Source organism: Trichosurus vulpecula, chromosome 7, assembly GCF_011100635.1.
Source record: "Trichosurus vulpecula isolate mTriVul1 chromosome 7, mTriVul1.pri, whole genome shotgun sequence".
In the NCBI taxonomy this organism is placed as follows: Eukaryota; Metazoa; Chordata; class Mammalia; order Diprotodontia; family Phalangeridae; genus Trichosurus; species Trichosurus vulpecula.
In genome coordinates this window covers 158,712,884-158,733,190 of record NC_050579.1, presented here as the reverse complement: position 1 = coordinate 158,733,190, position 20,307 = coordinate 158,712,884, and the positions used below count along the sequence as shown (strand labels likewise).

The 20,307-nt window shown below is 35.0% G+C and overlaps 1 protein-coding gene across 2 annotated transcripts in view; it reads left to right on the top strand.

Annotated features, from left to right (window-relative positions):
- AFG1L (AFG1 like ATPase) overlaps nt 1-20,307 on the top strand; it is a 180,272-nt gene that overhangs the window by 96,914 nt on the left and 63,051 nt on the right. For both annotated transcript variants that reach the window (XM_036769186.1, XM_036769187.1), the window contains exon 7: nt 2,304-2,362. In XM_036769186.1, coding sequence (XP_036625081.1) covers nt 2,304-2,362 — 59 coding nt within the window. The remainder of the gene's footprint in view (nt 1-2,303; nt 2,363-20,307) is intronic.

Below are 20,307 nucleotides of genomic sequence, written 5' to 3'. Positions count from 1 at the left end.
TACTGTGGACTTTCTTAGTTTTGACATTTGGGTTTCAAATGAAAAAAGTCTACAAACCCATGTGAGTTTCCAAGGCATTTGTGTAGATCTTCGTAATTACTTTAAAAATCCTCTTTGCCCATATTTCATCTGTAAGTATTATTAAGGTTATTCACTGTGAAGGATTTAGAGGTCCTTACATTATTCTCGACAAAACGAATGTTCTATAATTCCAACACTCTGTCTGATATGGCCAAGTGCTCATTTAGCTCTGTTTAGAGATCTTAAAAAAAAAGATCTTAGGCAAGGACTCCACTGGTTTTTTTTTAAGCAGTATTTAGTAAATAATTGGAAAAGGTTGATATAAATGTGTTATAAAACCTTTATGCCTGCACAGTACTTTTGGTTCAATTAAGAAAGTCTAACAAGTAAGATTAAAATTTCTTGGTAGTCAAATAAAATTTTAGGAGAAAGATATATTGCAAAGATAATTAACATAATATTTGAATTGCAAAAAACCCTCTTCAATTTAATGAATACAGTCTTTTTTACTTAAGTGTCCTAGAATAACCAAGGGCTTTCCAACTAAATGAATTCTGTTTATTTAGAAAAGACTTAGCAGAGCCTAAAAATGTCCTTTGCTAAAAGCTATTGAAAAAGTTTATTGAGCTTCTAGGAACTAGAAGCATTGTTTTTCTACCTTTAACTTTGCATGAGCGCCTGAAATGCTCAAACCCAGAACAGAACTAAGGTTAGATTGTTGCAATTCTGACAGTGCTTTGTTAAAAAATCCTGGAGAGTTATTGCCAAATCTCAGCACATTTTATGTCAAGAAGGATTTTCTTTCTAAGAGTAAAACCTAAAGGTAGCGTATTTGTGTACATAGTCGGTAGCCCTCTGCGTAGTAGTTCAAATGTTTTTTTGATATAAATTTAGTGGGTTTTAAAAAATCTTTTGTCATCTCCTAGGAATCTCTACTGTCCATGATCAATCTACATAGGATCAGTTTTAGCCACTGACCTCAGGTCCCCAACTTTTATAGCTACCCAATAGGTAATGGAAACTGTGAGAGTCACTGTGAGTTGCGAAGTTCTTGCCAACGTAAGAGCTCTAAAGGAATATGGAAAAGAAAATGCCTAGTTCTTGAAATCCCCATATCCTAAATGACATAACCTTACTTTTATGTCACACCCCCAATAAAAATGTTAATGCATAGCCAAATTGAAGCCTCTAGTCCTTAATTAACCAGACAGCTCATGCAAATACTTTCTTCACTATAATGATGTTATGATGAATGTTTTTCTAAAGAGAATAAATTTGTTTCTTAATGGCCATATTTTATTTCCATAAGTAAATGTGGCATCTCCAATCTGCCTTCATGTTTCCATTTTTTTCTCTAAACAGAGAGCCTAAATAGGTACAAAAGATTACATTATGTTATACTTTTTTTTAATTGGGACACATAATGCAATTTGCTTTCTCTGTATTCATGGAAAACTTTTTTATTGTTATGATTCCTGGAAATACTCTTCTAATTACTTGAGTCCCAGACCTTTTTCCATCCTTCCTTGGTTGTCCTTTAAAGAGGAAAGCTTCTTTATCTGAGAAAACTATAGCAACTTTGATAGCCCCTCTTTGATTTGTTTGTTGTTCCTTTTGAAAGTAATCTCATTTTTTGTCTTCTGAAGCAATGTAAAGATGTGTGTTTATGACACAGAAATGAGTTAGCTTTCCCCCTGAATCCTATATAGAATTCTTCTTTTAAAAGAAGGAATTTCCTTACTTTGAAAAGCTGATTCATTAATGGCAAACATCATATAAATCTGATAAAAAGACTACATTACTAATTCTTGCAGCTAATGTTTTTTCTTAAAAGATAATCCTTATTATGCTTTTAATGAAAAAATTTACTTGAATAAAAACAGTAAATTGTAAATAAAATATATAAAATACTTACTATGTTTAAAATATGTCCCAAAATGTGATCTCTACTTTAGGTTATTGATTTAGAGTTATTGTTACCATGTATCTGCTGGCCTAACTTCACCTATTGAATTTCAGTATAGATTTAAATCTAATTTAATTGACTGTTTTTGGGTAGGCTTTCTTGCACTATTTTTGTTTTTTTCTAAATTCTTATTAAAATTGAAATGAACTTTGTGCACCACAGAAGTGAAAATCAATTTTGCTTCCTTTTCTTTTGTTCCCCTACCTACCAGGAGACTGCTTTATTTGTCAGGCTAAAAGATAATTTATTATTATTTTTTAAACTGTTATTGTTATTAATGCTAAGTAGGAAAGATAATGCCACTTTTTTCTTTCAGACCTATACAAAAATGGACTCCAACGGGCTAACTTTGTGCCATTCATTGCTGTCTTGAAGGTAAGGAAAGTCACTGATTAAATACTTCACTGTTTGTGTCATGTCAAAAACAAGGAGGTTTTGCAGCATTTAATTGATTTCAAATACATAAATAGTTCAACTAAATTATTGCTGGGACATAGCAAAAGACATAAGCAGAAATGAACTTTTTGTATAGCATTTATCTAGATGTCTTAAAGGAAGAATTGTAGGATAAGGTAAGTTGTCAGGAATGAAACATTAATCCTTTGGTTATTTCTTAGTATTTAGGGTAGCACGCAGTCTCTGTAGAACTGTTAAAAAGCTTTATGGATGTATATGAAACATACACACATATATGTATATGCATATTTTTATGTCGAGTGTATGTGTATATCTATATATTTGTGTGTGTGTGTGTGTGTGTGTGTATGTGCATGTGCATGTGCTTGATGGAGTCTTATTTCTTGTCTTTCTGAAAAAGGGAAGAGAGAGGGGTAAGAGAATCCAATTCATGCACATGTTAAGATATCACCCTCCTGATGTCATTGGTCCTCTTCTAGAACAAAGGATGAACAATAAACAAAATTCAATGTATATTTATTGATCATTTACTACATATACCAGACTCTGTTAGGCACTATATGGGATATAAACATGAATAAGATTCAATTCCTGCCCTCAAAGTGTTTGAAATCGGTAGATAAAAAATGTATACAGACATCTGTGATTCAAGGCATTCTGTGATGAATATTATAAGATATAAATGGCCTGTAGCAAAATAGAATACTTGTGATTTTTAATTACATATTTTGGATCTGGCAGTTTAATCTTTTCCATAAAATGTTTTTAAAGCAATTGATGCTATTTTATGTAACGTCAACAAGGCTAGGAAGGAATAAGCTTTTTAGAAAGTTGGACACTTTAGAAAATTTTCTTATTAAGAAAAAGCAATAAAAATCATTAATTTTCAGCTTTAAAGACAGTCATTTGATTTTCCAAAATTACATTTTCATTGAAATTACTGATGAAATGGAGCAAATAAGAGTTTTCAGGCTATACTGAGGAAAACACAAATATCTGTTTTCATGAACAATTTTAGGCCACAGGAATATTTTAATTTCTCTGAGGTATTTATAGCTATAGGAAAGAAGTATTTTTCCAAGGCAGCTTGTGTCATTGATGTGTTTTTCTTCCCCTTAGCCTCTTTAGCTCTTTACAATCTTACTTATCTCTTATTTGAGAAAACAGAATAGAGTTTTAGTGTGAACCATGACTCCAAAATAATATTGTACATATTGATACAAAAATATGAACATGCAAAGTAGGGGAAGCATGCTAAAAATAGCACATGAAAATACACAAAATGTAAAAAGAGGAAACAAAAAAGTACCCTCTGAATGAAGAGAGTTCAGAGTTTATCTGGCTAATTTGCTGCTGTGCATTCTGACTATGGAAAAGCAGAAGGTGATTTCTCCAGACTTCACTTTTACTAATAACTTCATATTTTATATTCTGATATCAGACAAGTCGATGTGAAGTCAGCTCCATTTCACTTCTCTATCTGTTTGTTGTTGCTGCCGCCATTAAATTCGTAGTGAAATGATGCAAAAGTAGACAGGCAAAGAAAAGAAGAAACGAAAAACATTGATAATCTATAAACATACTCAACACCCCTTAAATAATTAGGAGCTGGCTGAAAGCCCCAGGAGACTAATTAATTGGTCCACAAGTCAAAAATGAATTGGTTCCTGCCCTCAGGCAGCTAATATTTTACAAGTGAAGTATTATTTAGAAATAATAAACTCTTCCTCACATCTAGATTTTCTAGCAAACATTTAATATCTGACAAGGCCATAACAAGGCACAAAACTAGCCCGAGTAGCTGGTAATGATGGTTTTCATGGAACTGTTCTGATTGGGGTTATAAAGTCCTGGGTGTGAGGAAATGTCATCAAACAGTATAATCCAGTCTTCTTCACTTTGATGTTAGGGTTCAGAGGTAGGAGATACTATACAGATTCTCTAGTTCAGTTTTACAGATAAGGGAACTGAGACACAGAGAAGCAAATTGGCTTGCCTAAGGTCACAGTAAGTCACGAAGACGAGATTCAAACCCACGTCCTCTGACTCCAAATATAGTATTCTTTCCAGTACAGCATGCTACTCTCTTTACTCTTGCTCTTTGGTCTTGGTACAGGACATTGTTTGGATGATATATACTAAAAGTCAGTGTTACTGAAGGATATGGAGAGAATCCTTATCTGAAAATGAGAAGTTAAAAGGAAGCAAAGTAGAAAAGTGGAAAAGAGGAAAACTATAAAATAAAATTTCCTTGATATATACCTCTGTAATTCAAGTGTTTGGTTAGTTTTTTAACCACTGTAGTAATTTGTGTTTGTAGTCTGGAGTCTAAGGAAGCCAATGAAAGTCTTTATAAACTCTTAGCTAGTAAATATTATTATTCCCATACAATAGAGGAAAATAGAAGTGGAGAGATGTTGACAAATTGGACTGAAGACAGTCCGTTTGTTTTGTTTCTGAGCCTGGGTTCAATTTTAAGACATATGACCATAAATGTATTGCATCTGCTCCTTAAGAACCACGTACTCCAGTTCAATGCTTGTCCTTTTCTCCATCTCCTAGACCCAAACGTTGAGGTTTGTGGGAAGTAGTTTTGTAAATGCAATTACAGTATAATGTAACCATCACTTATGAACCATCTACTGTGTGTAGAGGACTGTGCAATGTTGTAAGTAAAGGTATACTATCACTTCCCTCCTTGAGTTTATGGTCTGGTGGGGAGGGGATAAAGTACAAGCACAGTTTGCTATTTTATATAATATTATGTGATGAGTGTATTAGAGAGTTATGAAACAGAGTTCTATGCTAGGACCAAAATGAAAGATCATTCCCAGCTAAGGCAATTAGAGAAGGCTTTATGGATAAAATGGCTTTTGAGTTGGGCTTTGCAAGTTAGATAGGACCTCAGTAGGAGAAGAGAGGGAGAGAGGATATAAACAAAGGCACAGAGAGCTGAATACACGGTACATTTTCAGGGGGATGTCTGGTTTGGTTATAGTATAAGTAATAGGACTGGAGAGAATTAATATGAGATAAGGATAGAAAGGGAAGCTGGTACCAGATTGTGAATGTCAGGCAAAGACGCTTAAATTTCATTCACTGGATATAAGGAGCCCCAAAAGATATTTTAATTGAGGAGTGAAATGATGAGGTCTTCATACAAAAAACATTATTCTCACAACAGTAAGAAAGATGGATTGGAAGAAGGGGGAGAAGAATAGGTATGGGTCTAGAATTCAGTTTCCTCACCTGTACAAATGAGGGGATTGGACTAGGTGGCTTCTAACATCCCTTCCAACTCCATGTCTGTGATCCTATAAACTCAAAAGAGAGATGAGAGCTGGAGGTCTAGACTTGGTATTATAGTATTTATATAAGGTTGCAAACCACTATACATGTAGTATGTCATTTGATCCTCACAGCAACCCTATGAGTTAGGTTCTATCATTACCCTCATTTTACAGATGATGACACTGAGGTTGAGAGAGATTCAGTGACTTGCCCAGGGTCACACAGCTAGTGAGCGTCTGAAGTGAAGTGAGTTCAGGTCTCCCTGACCCTTCATCCAGTCCTATGCCACCGAGCTGAACAGTGCTGGGGAAGGTGATGAACAGAAAGAACACGAGCCATGAGAAAGGTAGGCAGATAATGAGGAGAGTGGTTGTTGTTTGTGGTTGTGGCTGTTTGTCCATCCATTCTCAAAGAGAACCGTGATGTCAGGAAGGTGATGCCATGACTTGAAAGTGAATTGGATTGACGAAACAGGAAAATGATAAATGTTGGAGAAGATGTGGGAAAGTTGATCCAGCCATTCTGGAGAGCAATTTGGAACTATGCCCAACTATGCTATAAAAATGTGCATACCCTTCAACCCAGCAATATCACTTCCAAGGCTGTATCCCAAAGAGGTCATACAAATGGGAAAAGGACCCACATGTACAAAAATATTTATAGCAGCTCTTTCTGTGGTGGCCAAGAACTGGAATTCGAGAGGATGCCCATCAATTGGGGAATGGCTGAACAAGTTGTGGTATATGAATGTAATGGAATACTACTGTACTATAAGTAATGATGAGCAGGCGGACTTTAGGAAAACCTGGAAAGACATATATGAACTGATACTGAGTGAAGTGAGCAGAACCAGGAGAACACAGTACACAGTAACAGCCACAGTGTGCAAGGATTAATTTTGATAGACTTAGCCCTTCTCAGCAATACAAGGACCTAGAACTTTTCCAAAGGACTCATTTTAGAAAATGCCATCCACATCCAGAGAAAGAACTGTGGAATGAGAATGCCCAGTGAAGGAGGTTCTTTTCTCTTTTGTTTTGTTTCTCATGATTTCTTCCATTTGTTACAATTCTTCTATGCAATTTGACTAATGTGAATATGTATTTAATAGGAATGTATGTGTGGAGCCCATATCGGATTGCATGCCATCTTGGGGAGGTAGGTGTGAGGGAGGGGGAGAAAATTTAAAACTTATGGAAGTGAATGTTGAAAACTGAAAATAAATAAATTATTTATTAAAAAAGAAGAAAGTGAATTGGATCTAAGTGAAGGAGATCTGTGCAAGGCGACTAGCCTCACTCTCTCCTCTGGAGCCATCTGGGTCCAGTGGCAAAGTATACATCAGGATGATTGGAGACAGACCTTAACTAGGAGAGTACAGTGCTGGCCAAAGTTGGCGGGGGAGGGGAGAGAGGGTAGTCAAGAATATCAGAAGCTGCAAAAAAAGAAGGAATGATGAAGACTGAAAATTGGCCCTCAGGTTTGGCAGTTAGGAGGTCAACAATAACCTTTGACGGAGAAGTTTCATTAGATTGGTGGGGACAGAAGTGAGGTAGTAAAGGATTAGAAAGAAGAGTACATAGTGAGAAGTGCAGGTATAGGGTATAGATAATACGTTTATAATGAATACATTTTTTAATACCTTGCTGTAGCTTTTTAGCTGATACTTATTTAGCATTTTTGTCTCAATATTCATCAGAGCTACTTGTCTATAATTTTCTTTCTCTCTTGTCTATAGTTTTTTTTCTCTCTTATTTCTCCCTGGTTTGCATATCACTAAGCTGGTTGTCTCATTAAAATTTTTGGTAAAATGGTATCTCTTTTTGCAAACAATTTCTATAATATTGGAGTTAATCATTCTTTAAATGTTTGGTAGAATTCACTTGCAAGCTCATATGGCTTTTTCCCCTTCCTTGGGAGTTCATGTATGGCTTGTTGGCTTTCTTTTTCAGAGACTGGGTTGTTTAAATTTTCTATTTCTTGTTCTGTTAATTAGGGTATTCTGTATTTTAATAAATATTCATCTATTTCATTTAAAATTTTGGTTTATTTGGCATATAATTGGGTAAGAAAGTTTCTAACAGTGTTCTTTATCTCCTCTTCATCTATTACAAATTCTCCATTTTTCATTTTTTATTTTGGTAATTTGGCTTTCCTCTCTTGGTTCAAATTAGCTAATAATTTTTCTTTCTATTTTATTTTACTTATTTTTCCCTGAAAAACGAGGTCCTTGTTTTACTTAATCAACTCAATACATTTTCGTTTTTATTTTGTTTGCCTCTAATTTTTCAGAACTTCTATTTTCCATTTGTAGTTTTTAAGTTTTTTTAAGTTGCTTGCTCAATTCATTAATCTCTTTTTTCTCTCATTTATTGATGAAAGTGTTTAGAGACATAAATATCCGTGGAAGGGCTGCTTTAAGTTCTGCTATATTGTTTCATTGTGACAATTTTCTTCGATAAAATTATTTATGATTTTTATGATTTGTTCTTTGACCCACACATTCTTTAGTATTACATTATTTGGTCAATCAGTAAGTATGTATTAAGTGCTTATTGTGTACCCAGCATTGTGCTAAGTGCTGGAGATGAAGTGAAAGATAATACCTACCCTCAAGAAGTTTACATTCTAATGGGAGGAGGCAGTGTATATGTGTATGTGTGTATATACACATACATTTACATGTATATATATGTGTATACATATATATATACACACACACATATCTATACTGCTGCTACTACTATATTCTACTACTTCTGCTGTACAAAATACTGACAAGGCAAATACACAATACACAATACCTTAGAGAAGAAGGCATTAATATCTGGGGACACTGGAAAAGGCCTCCTATAAAAGGTGACATTTCGCTTAGACTTGAAGAAAGCCAAGAATTCTAAAAGGCATTGGAGAGAGCCAAGGCAAAAGCGTTGAAATAGGGGATAGAGTGACATGTGAGGAGCAGTAAGTAGGCCAGTGTGGGTAGACCATAGAGCACATGGAAAGGAGTAATGTCATACATGAAGTCACCATTTAAGTCTGAATCTTTTTTTCAAATTCCCCTTATTGGTTTTTAATTTGGCATAGTGATTAGTAAATATTATATTTAATGCATACAATCTGCATTAGTTTATAAGTTTTTTATGTGCTAGCACATGATCTAGTTTTTGTTTTTTGTTTTTTTTTTTGCTTTTTGGCAGGGCAACTGGGGTTAAGATGATCTAGTTTTTAAAGATGCCATTTAAACTAAGAAATATGTTTACTCCTATTCAGTAGTCATGAAAGGTTTCTCTTCTCTTAACATTTTAAAAATTCTATTCAGGTCCTTAACTTCCTTCTTTTTCTGTTAGACTAGTCAAGGTCTGAAAGGGACATTTTGAAGTACCTAACAATTGTTACTTTACTGCCTATTTTGTCTCTGTAGTTTTGTTAGTTTTCCCCTTAAATATTTAGATGTTTTGCCATTTGATGCATATGTATTTAGTAATAACAATAGAAATAATTGATATAATTTCATTATCTATGGTGCCGTTAAGCATAATGTAGTTTCCTTGTTCATCTCTTTTAACCATATTCATTTTTAGACTTTAATTATCCAAGACCACGATTGCCACCCCTGCTTTTCTTTTATTCACCTGAAATATAACCTATCATTTAACTGCATGAATTTGTTTTAAATGTTTTTCCTATAAACACCCTATTGTACTCTACTTTCTAATCCATTAGTGTCACTTTCTCCTTTTTTTTTTAATTCCCCACATTCAAACTCCCTTTCCTTGCCACCATTGCCCTCTATGGGACATCTTCCCCATTATAATATAATCTCCATGAGTACAGAAGCCGTCTTAGTTTTGTGTTTGTATTTCCCTTGCCTAGCATAGTGCCCTGCACATAGAAAGCATTTTGTTTTTCATTCATTCATTGTGGATCGGTTCATCCCATTCACATTCAGAGTTATGATTATTGGGTATGTTTTTCCTTCTGTCATGCCCTACTATAATATTTCTTCTCTTTGTTCCTTGCATGCTCTTTACAAAGAAAAAAATAGATGGGAAAGAAAGGGAATGAGATCAACATTAGTAACCCCTAATTGGAGTGGTCTGGGTGATTTTTTCACCCAATCTAGACCCAGATCCCTCGGTCTCACCGTTTGTTTCTGTTCCTTTATATTTGGTTTGTTTTGCTTGTGACTCTTCCATTTTCAACTCTGTCCACTCTCCTGAACCTCCCCCTTCCCTTTCCCTCTCCTCACCCTGGTTTTTGTTTGTTTGGACCAGACCTGTAATGTCATTGGCTCAGGAAACTCCTTCAGTTAATACAGATTGAGTCCTATTGTGCAATTTATGAAGAGTTGCTGGGGATACTAAAAGGCACAGAATTTGGAGAAGGAATATCATTCATAGAAGCACAGAATGTCAGAATTGGAAGGGACCTTTGATGGCTGTTTAATGTGGTACGTTGGAACACTACTGCATTGGGAGGCAGAGGGCATAGGTTTGAATCTTGTTCTGCTACTTTCTACTTGTGTTACCTGGGCCAAATCGCTTAATCTCTCAGTTAAAGGGTCTGATGTAGACCATCATCAGTTAAATGAAACTTAAGAAGGAAAGGATGGATAGTTTGGGTTTGGGGGGAGGAATGAGACAGTGATAATGATAGCTCATATTAACATAGTGCTGATACAGGAAGTAGGGCAACCTTTTTTATTCCCATTTTATAGATGAAGGAACTGAGGCACAGAAATGCGTTCAGTTTTAAACTTGTTGAATATGACATAAAAACAGGCCTTCAGAATATCTAGTGGAACTGTGCAGGAAACTCGTTGAAAATGTGTGTCTGTAGCTTAGGAGAGATGTTCTGTCTGGAGATAAAGATCTGGGAAACATACACATAAAAGGTGATGGGTGAAGCCCTAGAAATGGATAAGTTCACCAATAGAGAATGTGTAGAAGAAAGAGAACTGGGCGAAGAAAGAACTTTGAAGAGTGATAACAATCGTGAAAGCTTACAGTTAGATAGTGGTTTACTTCAGGATTTCTTCAGGTTCAGCTTGAACTTGAAAAGAAGAATGGAAGGAAGCAGTTTGAATGCTACATGGTAAGGATCACCTTGGAGTACTACTGAGCTCTAGTAGCTTCTCTGCCTTACCTCAAACCCCACCTTGTATGGGAGGCCTTTCCCTGGCCCTCCAGCTGCTGGTGCCTTCCCTTCTGAGATTATGGTCCATCTACTCTGTATGTATCTTGTGTGAACTTATTTATGTATGCATTGTCTCCTCAGTTAGAATGTAATAAGCTCCTCAAGGGCAGAGACTTGTTCTTTCTTTGTCAACCTGCCAGTGTTTGGTCCAATGCTTAGCACCTAGTAAAGCACTTAATAGATGTTTGTTAGCCAAAGTTTACAAAGTGATATCCTCAGAAATATTATTAACCCTATTTTACAAATAGGAAAAAGGAATTCAAAGAGATGAATGACTTGCTAACAGTCACAAAAATAATAAGTAGCAATGTCATGACTGTAATGACAAGCAAAATGGAACTTATTTTTTCTCTTTTGTTTTGGAGTGCTTCTCAGCACTAAGGCAATCAAGTGCCTTTGACTGACTCTTGCCTTTGTTTGTAGGAAGGGCCATACCCTTTTGTTAGTTAGGTCACAAAGGGTGTGAAACCCTCCAGAGGTGTGAAGCACTCTGACCCTGAAGAAGTGTACATGTATTCTGAGGATAGCATTTTGTTTGGGGCTCTCACTCACTGGAAGAGTGTCATGTGATTTGACCAGACGAGACTCTGGGTAGCTGCTGTTAAGGAGCCCCGGGCTTTGTAAACCCAGTATATTAGAGAGATGGTCAGATAGCTAGAGGCCTGTCTGTTGATAACTGTGTGTGTTTGCTCCATTTATATTGTCTCTGTTTGTAACTTCTGTTTGTATTTGCTCTGAAGTTCAGGTTGCTGGCTTTTCCCCCTGAACTAAGTAAATGATGTATGTATGTTTGATTAAAGTGAGATAGTTAACCCCTTAAAGTTGCTTTCCTCAGAAAAGCAGATCACAGAACCTGTGCTGGCAGCCCTTCTGTGTGCTGGTGTTATTGATCTTACATAGCCACAGTAGCAGCAAGCCACATTGTTGTTACAATGACATAAACAAAGATCTTCTGACTCAAAGTCCAGTGTTCTTTCCTACTGCATGAAGGGAATGAAAGAAGAGCTATCATAGGAAAAAGAGCATTAGGAGAACCAACAGAGTATGATCCATTTCACTGTTGTCACTTCTCCTCAGTGCTCAATCTTCTTCCTGCCAACTTTTGACCCAAATATAAAACTTCTCTCTGTTCTACCCATCACACTTCTGAGGCTTCCTTTTGAATAGAAAGAAAGAAACATAAATCCCATTGCTCGTATCTGGTTAGATTGTTATCTGTTAGTAACAATCCCATGTTATACAGAATTAAAGCCCTGCTCTGATTCAGCAAGCATTTATTAGGCAAATAGGATGTCCCTGGCACTGTACTAGAGAGACAAAGATAAAAACAAAACAGGCCCCGTCTTCAGGGAGATTTTATTCTCCTTGGGGGCAACGTGTATGTGGATAATTAAATATAAGATATATACAAAGTAAATGAAAAGTTGTTTTGGAAAAGGGAGAGGGAACTAGCAGCTGAGGGATCAACCAACATAGACTTCAGATAGGAAATGGCACTTGAACTGCATTGAAGGATGCTAGGAGTTCTTTGAGGAAGAGGTGAGGACAGAATCCATTTGAAGTTTTGGTGAAGGCCTGTGCAAAAGTTTGGAGATGGGATATAGAATGTCTTGTGTGAAGGGTAACAATTTTAATCAGTTTGGTTGGAACATAAAAGTATGTGATAGGAAGCAGTGTGCAATAAGCCTGAAAAGATAGGTCAGAGCCAAACTGTGAAGAGCTTCAGCTGCTGAACTGAGGAGTTTATATTTTATTCCATGGGGTACTCATCAACTGGGGAGTGGCTGAACAAGTTATGTATGTGAAGGTGATGGCATACTATTGTGCTGTTAGATATGATGGAAGGGGAGGATGTCAGAGAGACCTGGGTAGACTTGTATGAACTGATGCAAAGTAAAGAGTTCAGAAACGGAGAACAATTTATACAGTAGCAACAATGATGTAAAAGTAAACAACTCTGAAAGACTTAGGAACTCTGATCAACCACAATTCCAAAGGACTCATGATGAAACATGCTATCAACATCCAGTCAGAGAAGTGATGATCTTAATGCAGATGAAAGCATCTTTTCTTCCTTCCTTCCTCCCTCTCTTCCTTCTTTCTTTACTTCCTTCATTTTCCTTCTTTCTTGACATAGTTAATACAGGAATTTGTTTTGCCTGATTATAGATACTTGTAATGGAGTTTGTTTTTCTTGCCTTCTCAATTGGTGGAGGAGGGAAAAGTGGGAGGAACAGAATTTGAAACTAAAATGAAATTGAACTTTAAAAAGAAGCAGTTTCCAAGGTCCAGACAAAAAGAGATGTGGGCTTGAATTAAAGAGGTCGTAGTATAAATTGAAAAAGGGGGACTGATTGATGTAAAGAGTAACCAACAAGACTTCTTACATTGTTGGAAAAGCAGAACAGTATACTAGAGAGATGGGCTTGTCCTCAACAGACCTAGGTTATAATCCTGACTCTTACAGGATATCCTGCCCACATTGACACTATTAAGGACACTTGTAAAGTTTAGCTAAATCAGCCCAGTCTGTAGCTTATAATAGGCAATGGCAGTGTCTACAAATATGCAAAAAGGCATACAGACAAATGTACAGCTTTCTCTAAACAGGCTACATACATCAATGAAATATTTTTGTAGAAGCAGTTAATTATTTTTTTACAATGAAAATCATATATCAGAACAGTTTATGTGGGAAGGTCATGAAGAAGGTGGGATTTCAAGAGCTATTTCACTGATAGAAGAGAGGAAGCTTAGTGAGTTATAAAGGAGAAAATGGTCCAGGTATAAATATAAAAGGCTTCAATACCTTTAGAAATACGTCAATCTAATTATGATTAGCTGCCTTTGGAAAGGTGCTTTCATTTTCATACATTTTTAAAACATGAAAATACTTTAAAAGTGCTTCCACAGTATAAGCATCATTGAACAGAATCTGATTGCATTGTAAACATTAATTAGAATTTCCATAGTTGAAAGGAGGGGCCAAATGACATTTTTATGAAAAAGAGTGGATTTTTTTTCTTGTGTTAATTTCAACTGGACTACCTGGTATTATTGCCATTCTTTGGTAATTGGATTGATCTGGTATACATTATTTCAACCAGTTATCTTATTTCTACAATCTCAGATAGTCCAGATAGGTCCTGTTTTAATAAAATTCGGATGAAGATCTATTTAGTCCACAAAAATTTATCTTTTTGTGATATGTTGGTTTGCATTGTGAATTCAGAAGCCATTGAAGTCCCAAATAGAGAGAAAGGCCTTCTTTCCACTTAGATAGAGCATTCAATTTGATTCATTCTGTTAAAATTTTTGATAGCCACCCTGGTACTTATATTCTTCTTAGGCTTTTGTTTTTTAAAAGAAAACCTCTCAACCTAAATATCATTTTTGTTTTCATTGAGACTTTCTTAATCTGTAGGTATACAGCTTTATAGGGTAGAAAATCTGAAGCATGTTTTTGTTTTTTTTTTAGTGGAGAGTTTTTTGCCCTCTGTAATATGTTTCTGTGCACTAATGTATATAATATCTTTATGTGATGGCATGCTTATCAATAATTTTAAATTTGCTGTCATGTCCGCGTACTTTAACATTGCCAAATATGTCATCCATCCCAAGTTTCTTACATAGAATATGTACTCTAAAACTCAATACTTATTTTAGCAATTTAATGGGTTGGTTGATTATAGAATATTGATATTACTGCTATAAAATGATGTCAAAAATAGCCATTCTCACATTCTCAAGTGTTAATTTTTTACATTAATTTGAGTTAAATAGACAAATTAGAGAAAATTAGACTCGAGCATTTGTTATTGCAAATTTTATTTCTTTTCTTTTTTTTGAAAGAAAAAATCTAACACAGTCCTATTTTTAAAGAGTTTTTGATTGGAAAACACTCTGACTTGGTTTAGTGTTTTTTCTCTTCTGTCTGGTTGTCTAATTTTCATGTAATGACTTTATTTCTTCTGAGTAACCTTTATTGTTTCTATTCAAATGTTTATTGGTGATAGTTTTCTAAGGAGTCTTCTAAAAGGAATCTTAACTGCTTGAACATAAACTTGATGAGAATGATACCCTGGAATAACCTACAGTTAGAGACTACAGAAAATCTGCCTCTAGTCCTCAGTTGAAATGTTTTATTGTTCAGCCTTTGTCCAGCCACCTGCATTAGCATTTGTTGACTTGCTAAGCTGATATTTGCCATTTTCCCTCCAAGATTTTCATTTCACTGCTGAAATTGATTTGTCAGTTTGTTCATTATAACCCTAAGATAGCCCCAAAGCTTTCATGATGCTAGATAATCAAAACCAGTGTTTGAGGCCATTGTCAGTCTCTCTGACCTCTGGGGAGCTCACTGTCACCTGAGTCAGCTGCTGGGATTAACCCTGTGCACGTGTGATGTCTTCACCTATAAGATGCTTTTTCATGAAAAGAAATTAAAAATTAAAGTACCAAAGCAAACTGCAAAATCAAAAAGGATTGTTGTTTGGGGGAAGTAGTGTTTCAGTACATGAAAATAATTATTTGAATTACTGACAATTAGAAACAATTCTGGTTGAACAGGTTAATGTGATTTGTAAAAGATAACATAGACAAGCTAAGTAATTTTATGTAAGATTATTAGTAATTGTTTATAATATATGAAGCGTTTTTAAATGATTTTTGTACTGGTTCTTTGAACTTGATCTTGTAGCACATGATATATTCATCTTAGAAAAATAACTATTTTACTTATTGTAATTAATTCCTCATGCATCTGCCCATGTATCACAAGATGTGATTCAAAGCCTACCAAGTTAATACTTATTTTGGAGAAGAGGATATGTTTATAATCTTTTCATTATCTGTATTATATAAAACGGCTAACCTTCTAGCAAGTACCCCACTCCCTTACTATGAAATATTTTAAAATCAAATATGATTTGTTTAATGCAGTATCACAGACCATATTACTTGGTGTGTGTTCCATGGGGCTCAAGTTTCTTCCCTTTTAATTCATAAATAATTTTTTTCTGTTAAGTTACAGGGCATCACTTCTTAGATTACAAAAACAATTTAATGGAAGTATATTGAGGATATATAGGAGTTAGTTCTTTGGATAGCAGGATAAATTAGTTTAATTACACGTGGCAGTTTTCTTTCCTTGTGATGTAATGTGAAATAAGGTCCTCTCTTTCCCCTCCCTGAAAGCTCAAGCCAATTAATAAAGCTTTTAAGCTCTTTGTCACAGGCCACCATGGAGGTCTGCAGAGAAGAACTTTAATCCAATAAACATTTCATTTAGATCATGAAAAGAAAGCATGAGGAGAAGCTCCTATAAGAGAGGGTGTTACCAGTGATTCTAACCATGAAGAGTTGTGAGGAATTTGCCAAATTAACCAAGAAGTCTTCATATTTAACACATAAATGTGTCAAAACTAATAGAATGATTATTTCATTTGCTCGAACTCTATATTGTGAAAATTCTAAAAAGCCACAACTGTTTTCTTCAAAGACTTTACTGTTGGGCTGGGTGGACAGGGCAAAGGGAGGTTGTGAGAAACCCAGATAGCGAATAACACTGGCCGAAGTTGGTCAAAAAAGGGAATAGATAATTAGGCGTAATTAGCGTGTATGAATTGTTGTCTCTCTGCCCTTAGCTTGAATAAATTTTGAAGAAAAAACCCTAGTGGCAAAAATGCTTTGAAGTAGGAAGAGTCATTGTGTCTTGGCAGCATAAAGGCAGTGTTTTATGCTTCTTACATAATGGTCGTGATACAGAAAGAGTGAATGGACTCTGCACCCCCCAGTCTGCTTTACAGCAAGGACTTTGGGAGTCTCTTGAAACAAAATGCATCAGAAGTTTTCAGTTGTTGGTAATGAGGTAGTGGACCTCATCTAAAAGTAAGCCATCTTTAGCCTTTGTTTAAATCTTAATCACATTTTTTTTTAAATTCTGGGAAGTCTGTTTTCTTAAATCAACACTTCTTTCCCCTTCCCTGCTTTTACCTCCATTAAGAGCATAGAGCAACATCCAGGAAAGAAACAGAAATGGTCAATTTAAACACAAAGCTATTCATGTGTGAGATTTATATATTTGTGTGCTTTAATGCAGTATGGAAATGTTGCTTGTTATGTTCATTTGCATTTCAGTATAAACCTCTTTAATCTCTGTTGGGAATATTTTTGTTCTTTAAAAATAACACAAGAACAATAAGATACATTGGAAACATTGATTGATTTTCCCTTGGCTAGAACTTTTTAAAAATTAGATGAAATAAAATGTTAAGTGAGGACATAGTATGAAAAAGTTTTGGTCTCCTTATTTATATCTAAGGAATAAGAGCTTAGCGATAGTACACAATGGGATCACTTGCTAGATTTTAGCAGTTTTATATCCATTCAATTCTGTTCCATTAAGCATTTATTGAATACCTACTATGTGCAAGTAACTGTCAAGAAACAAGATAAAGAATTGTGAATCTTGCTAATCCCCAAACTTTTTTTTTTTGCCATCTTTTGAGATGAAAAAGGTTGTTGTTGAGAAAGCATGGTATTTGTTATTTATTTCTCTGAAGTATAAAACAGTATCAGTATCTATTATGTCTGGTGGCTAAATTCTCTTCATGTTAAATTAATTTTATAGAAAAAAATGGAATTCTGAATTTCACGGCTCTAAGAGAAGTGATGTGTCATCATTAACAGTTGCCACATTATACTCAACAGCATCATATATCCAAGTTTTACTTGATAAAAAGATTTGAAAAGTTTTCTATTAGACATCTGGAAATTATACTTCAAATTCTTCTCCTGATCCTTAAGTATTTAGATTTTTCTGCTGCTTTTAATATATTTTAGTCATCAGACTATGTGAATTTATTGTGAGCATATTTCTTAATGAGTAAGGTATTAAACTATTTTTTATTGAGCATGGCTTCAGCATATTTTTTTGTTGTGATGGTTTTGGTGGTGGGGGGGGGTGTTTTGTGCCTTTTTATTATTAAAGTTAAAACAGTCAACTATTTCTTTTAAGCCACCGTGCTCTGAAATGGTTTTGGCTAGTTAACCCATTTTGCATATTTTGCCATTAGGCAGAATAAAGTAGCCTTTTGTATTTGAAGTTGATTTGAACTCTGAAAGGCAACACCTGAACATCTCACAAGACTGAATAATTATGGCTGATTGTGTTTTTCAGGTATAGGTCACAGGAAATTCATTTGGGGTAAAGTATGTACAAAGCTAAGAAATATGCAGATTTTCTGTTGTAGGATTGTGTAAAAATTATTTACAGTTAATACTTGCATAAAGGTTAGAAAGGTTGATGAAGTGATATTTAGTTTTGCTTTACTATTCACTGCATGTCAGAATGTAATTATGACTGATTCATGAAACTGTCTTAGAAACGAACCATCTTTATTAAAATGCTGATCAAGATAAGAGCTGACAGTAATAAAGAATAGAACATTTTAGTCTTGTTGCTTTTGAATGATTGCTAATTACCCCAGAGGTCATGTATAGTGCTTGGTAGGATTCATTGACATTATTTCTTTTAAGTCTGCTGTTTCAACAACATCTGAGCATAAAGACACAAACTGTGTGCATATTGAACAATAGTTTGGCCAAGTTTTTCAGACTGCAAAATATCTAAGAAATTCTTTTTCTGATCTTAGTAGATTCAGTTGTTTTCATTTGCATTGTAATGTATCAGGAGTGCTTGGTTCAATTTACCTTAAATATTCATTTACTATAAATCCTACATTTAAAAACTTAGATGGAAGCTACTTATGTTTCCCCTTTTATCCAAGTTGTACACCATGGGATTATTTACATGCTGTCTCTTTTTGTATTAAAAAAATAGGTATACATAAACACATGCATGTGTAATTAATATAAAATACTGTGTATATCTGTGTGCTTAAGTTCAGACCTATGAAAAGGAGTTCTTCATTTACCATAGAGCTGCTCATGATGTTTCTAATAACAATTCACCTAACTTGAACGTAAATTCGCATTTTGGCAATCCTCATATTCTACTATTTGCCCCTAAAAATACTTGGAAGCTTTATTATATTCACTAGCTAGTAGTGACAGCAGAGTAATGTTAAGATTTACATTTTTAAGATGCAATCAATTTATTAACTGTATTATACTATAACTTAGAGTGTAATAAAGAGTTCCCGTGGTTCTCCTAAGGAGGATCACAAACTTTGAGACCTGGTTACTTCCATCTTACTTACTTTGTGATTTTATTCATGTGAGTATGCTCCTTCCAGTGATGCAGATGACACAATTCATCTATGCCTGCCCATCGTAGGAGACTCTTGACCTCCTCCCATAATCTTCCACACTGAGTCCACTTAGTCTGCTGGGGGCTGACTTCACAAAAATCATTAGCTCATAGGTTAAATAAATCAAGATAGATTAGTAATGAAAAATATTAGAAAATACTATTGCAATGACGGTAATGAAAAAAAACAAAAAAAATATTGAATGTAAAAGTTTATCTGGAGTTACAGTATATGAGGAAAAGCAGATTTAATTAGAGAAGGATAAGAAGATAGATGAAGATTTTTGTGGAAACTCTGAAAGAGACTTTTTGATGCTTTCATGGACTTTGGAGATTTGGTTCTTTATGTCTAATTTCACTTCAAACATTATAGCCTTTTTCTCGATATGCATATTTTAGTATTGCTATTCATACTTAACAGCTATGATTAGAATCCTGGGCGAGGAGGAGGGAGACTCACAAATGAAAAAAAAAAGAGAGTAGGAATAGCCAGAATTTTTGTTGAACTAACTGTAATAGTGAAGGAGAGTTAAAGAGGATGTGTTCTCATGAGAGATTGTCTAAAATAAAATTAATTGAATCATAAGTGGTGAAAGAGAAAAAAAAAAGCAATGAGTAGAGAATATGTACATCCGTCTAAGAGATGAAAAAAAAATTGGTGGTGAAAAAACATTGGGTGAGATAATTCCCCATGCTGGCCACTAAATGGTTCCATCTGCCTAGGACAGAGAGAAAAAGTAAAACTAGCCTTTCTGTTCCATTATATATTTTATAGAGAAAGCAATAGAATTTTAGAGCAGGAGAAGATTATCAGACTCCAGTCCAACTCCTCCATTTTGTAGATAAGGAAAGTAAAAATTAATTTATCAGCTTGCTGATGATCACACTGAGCTGACAGGTCAGCTTCTGGCTGGGCTAGAATTGAGGTTGCCTGGCTCCTACCTAGTACAGAGGATTTTTCGTTCTGCTTTGCTCACACCACCGTAGCAGTGGTGTAAGAGTAAGTGCAAAAAGTACTACACTACTCTTAAAAGTCAAAGGTCCTGGATTAGAATCCTGGCTCTGAAATCTCTTAGACTGGGCAAAGCCTCTTCATGACTCCATAATCTATAAAACTGAGATGAAAATTACTTATATCACC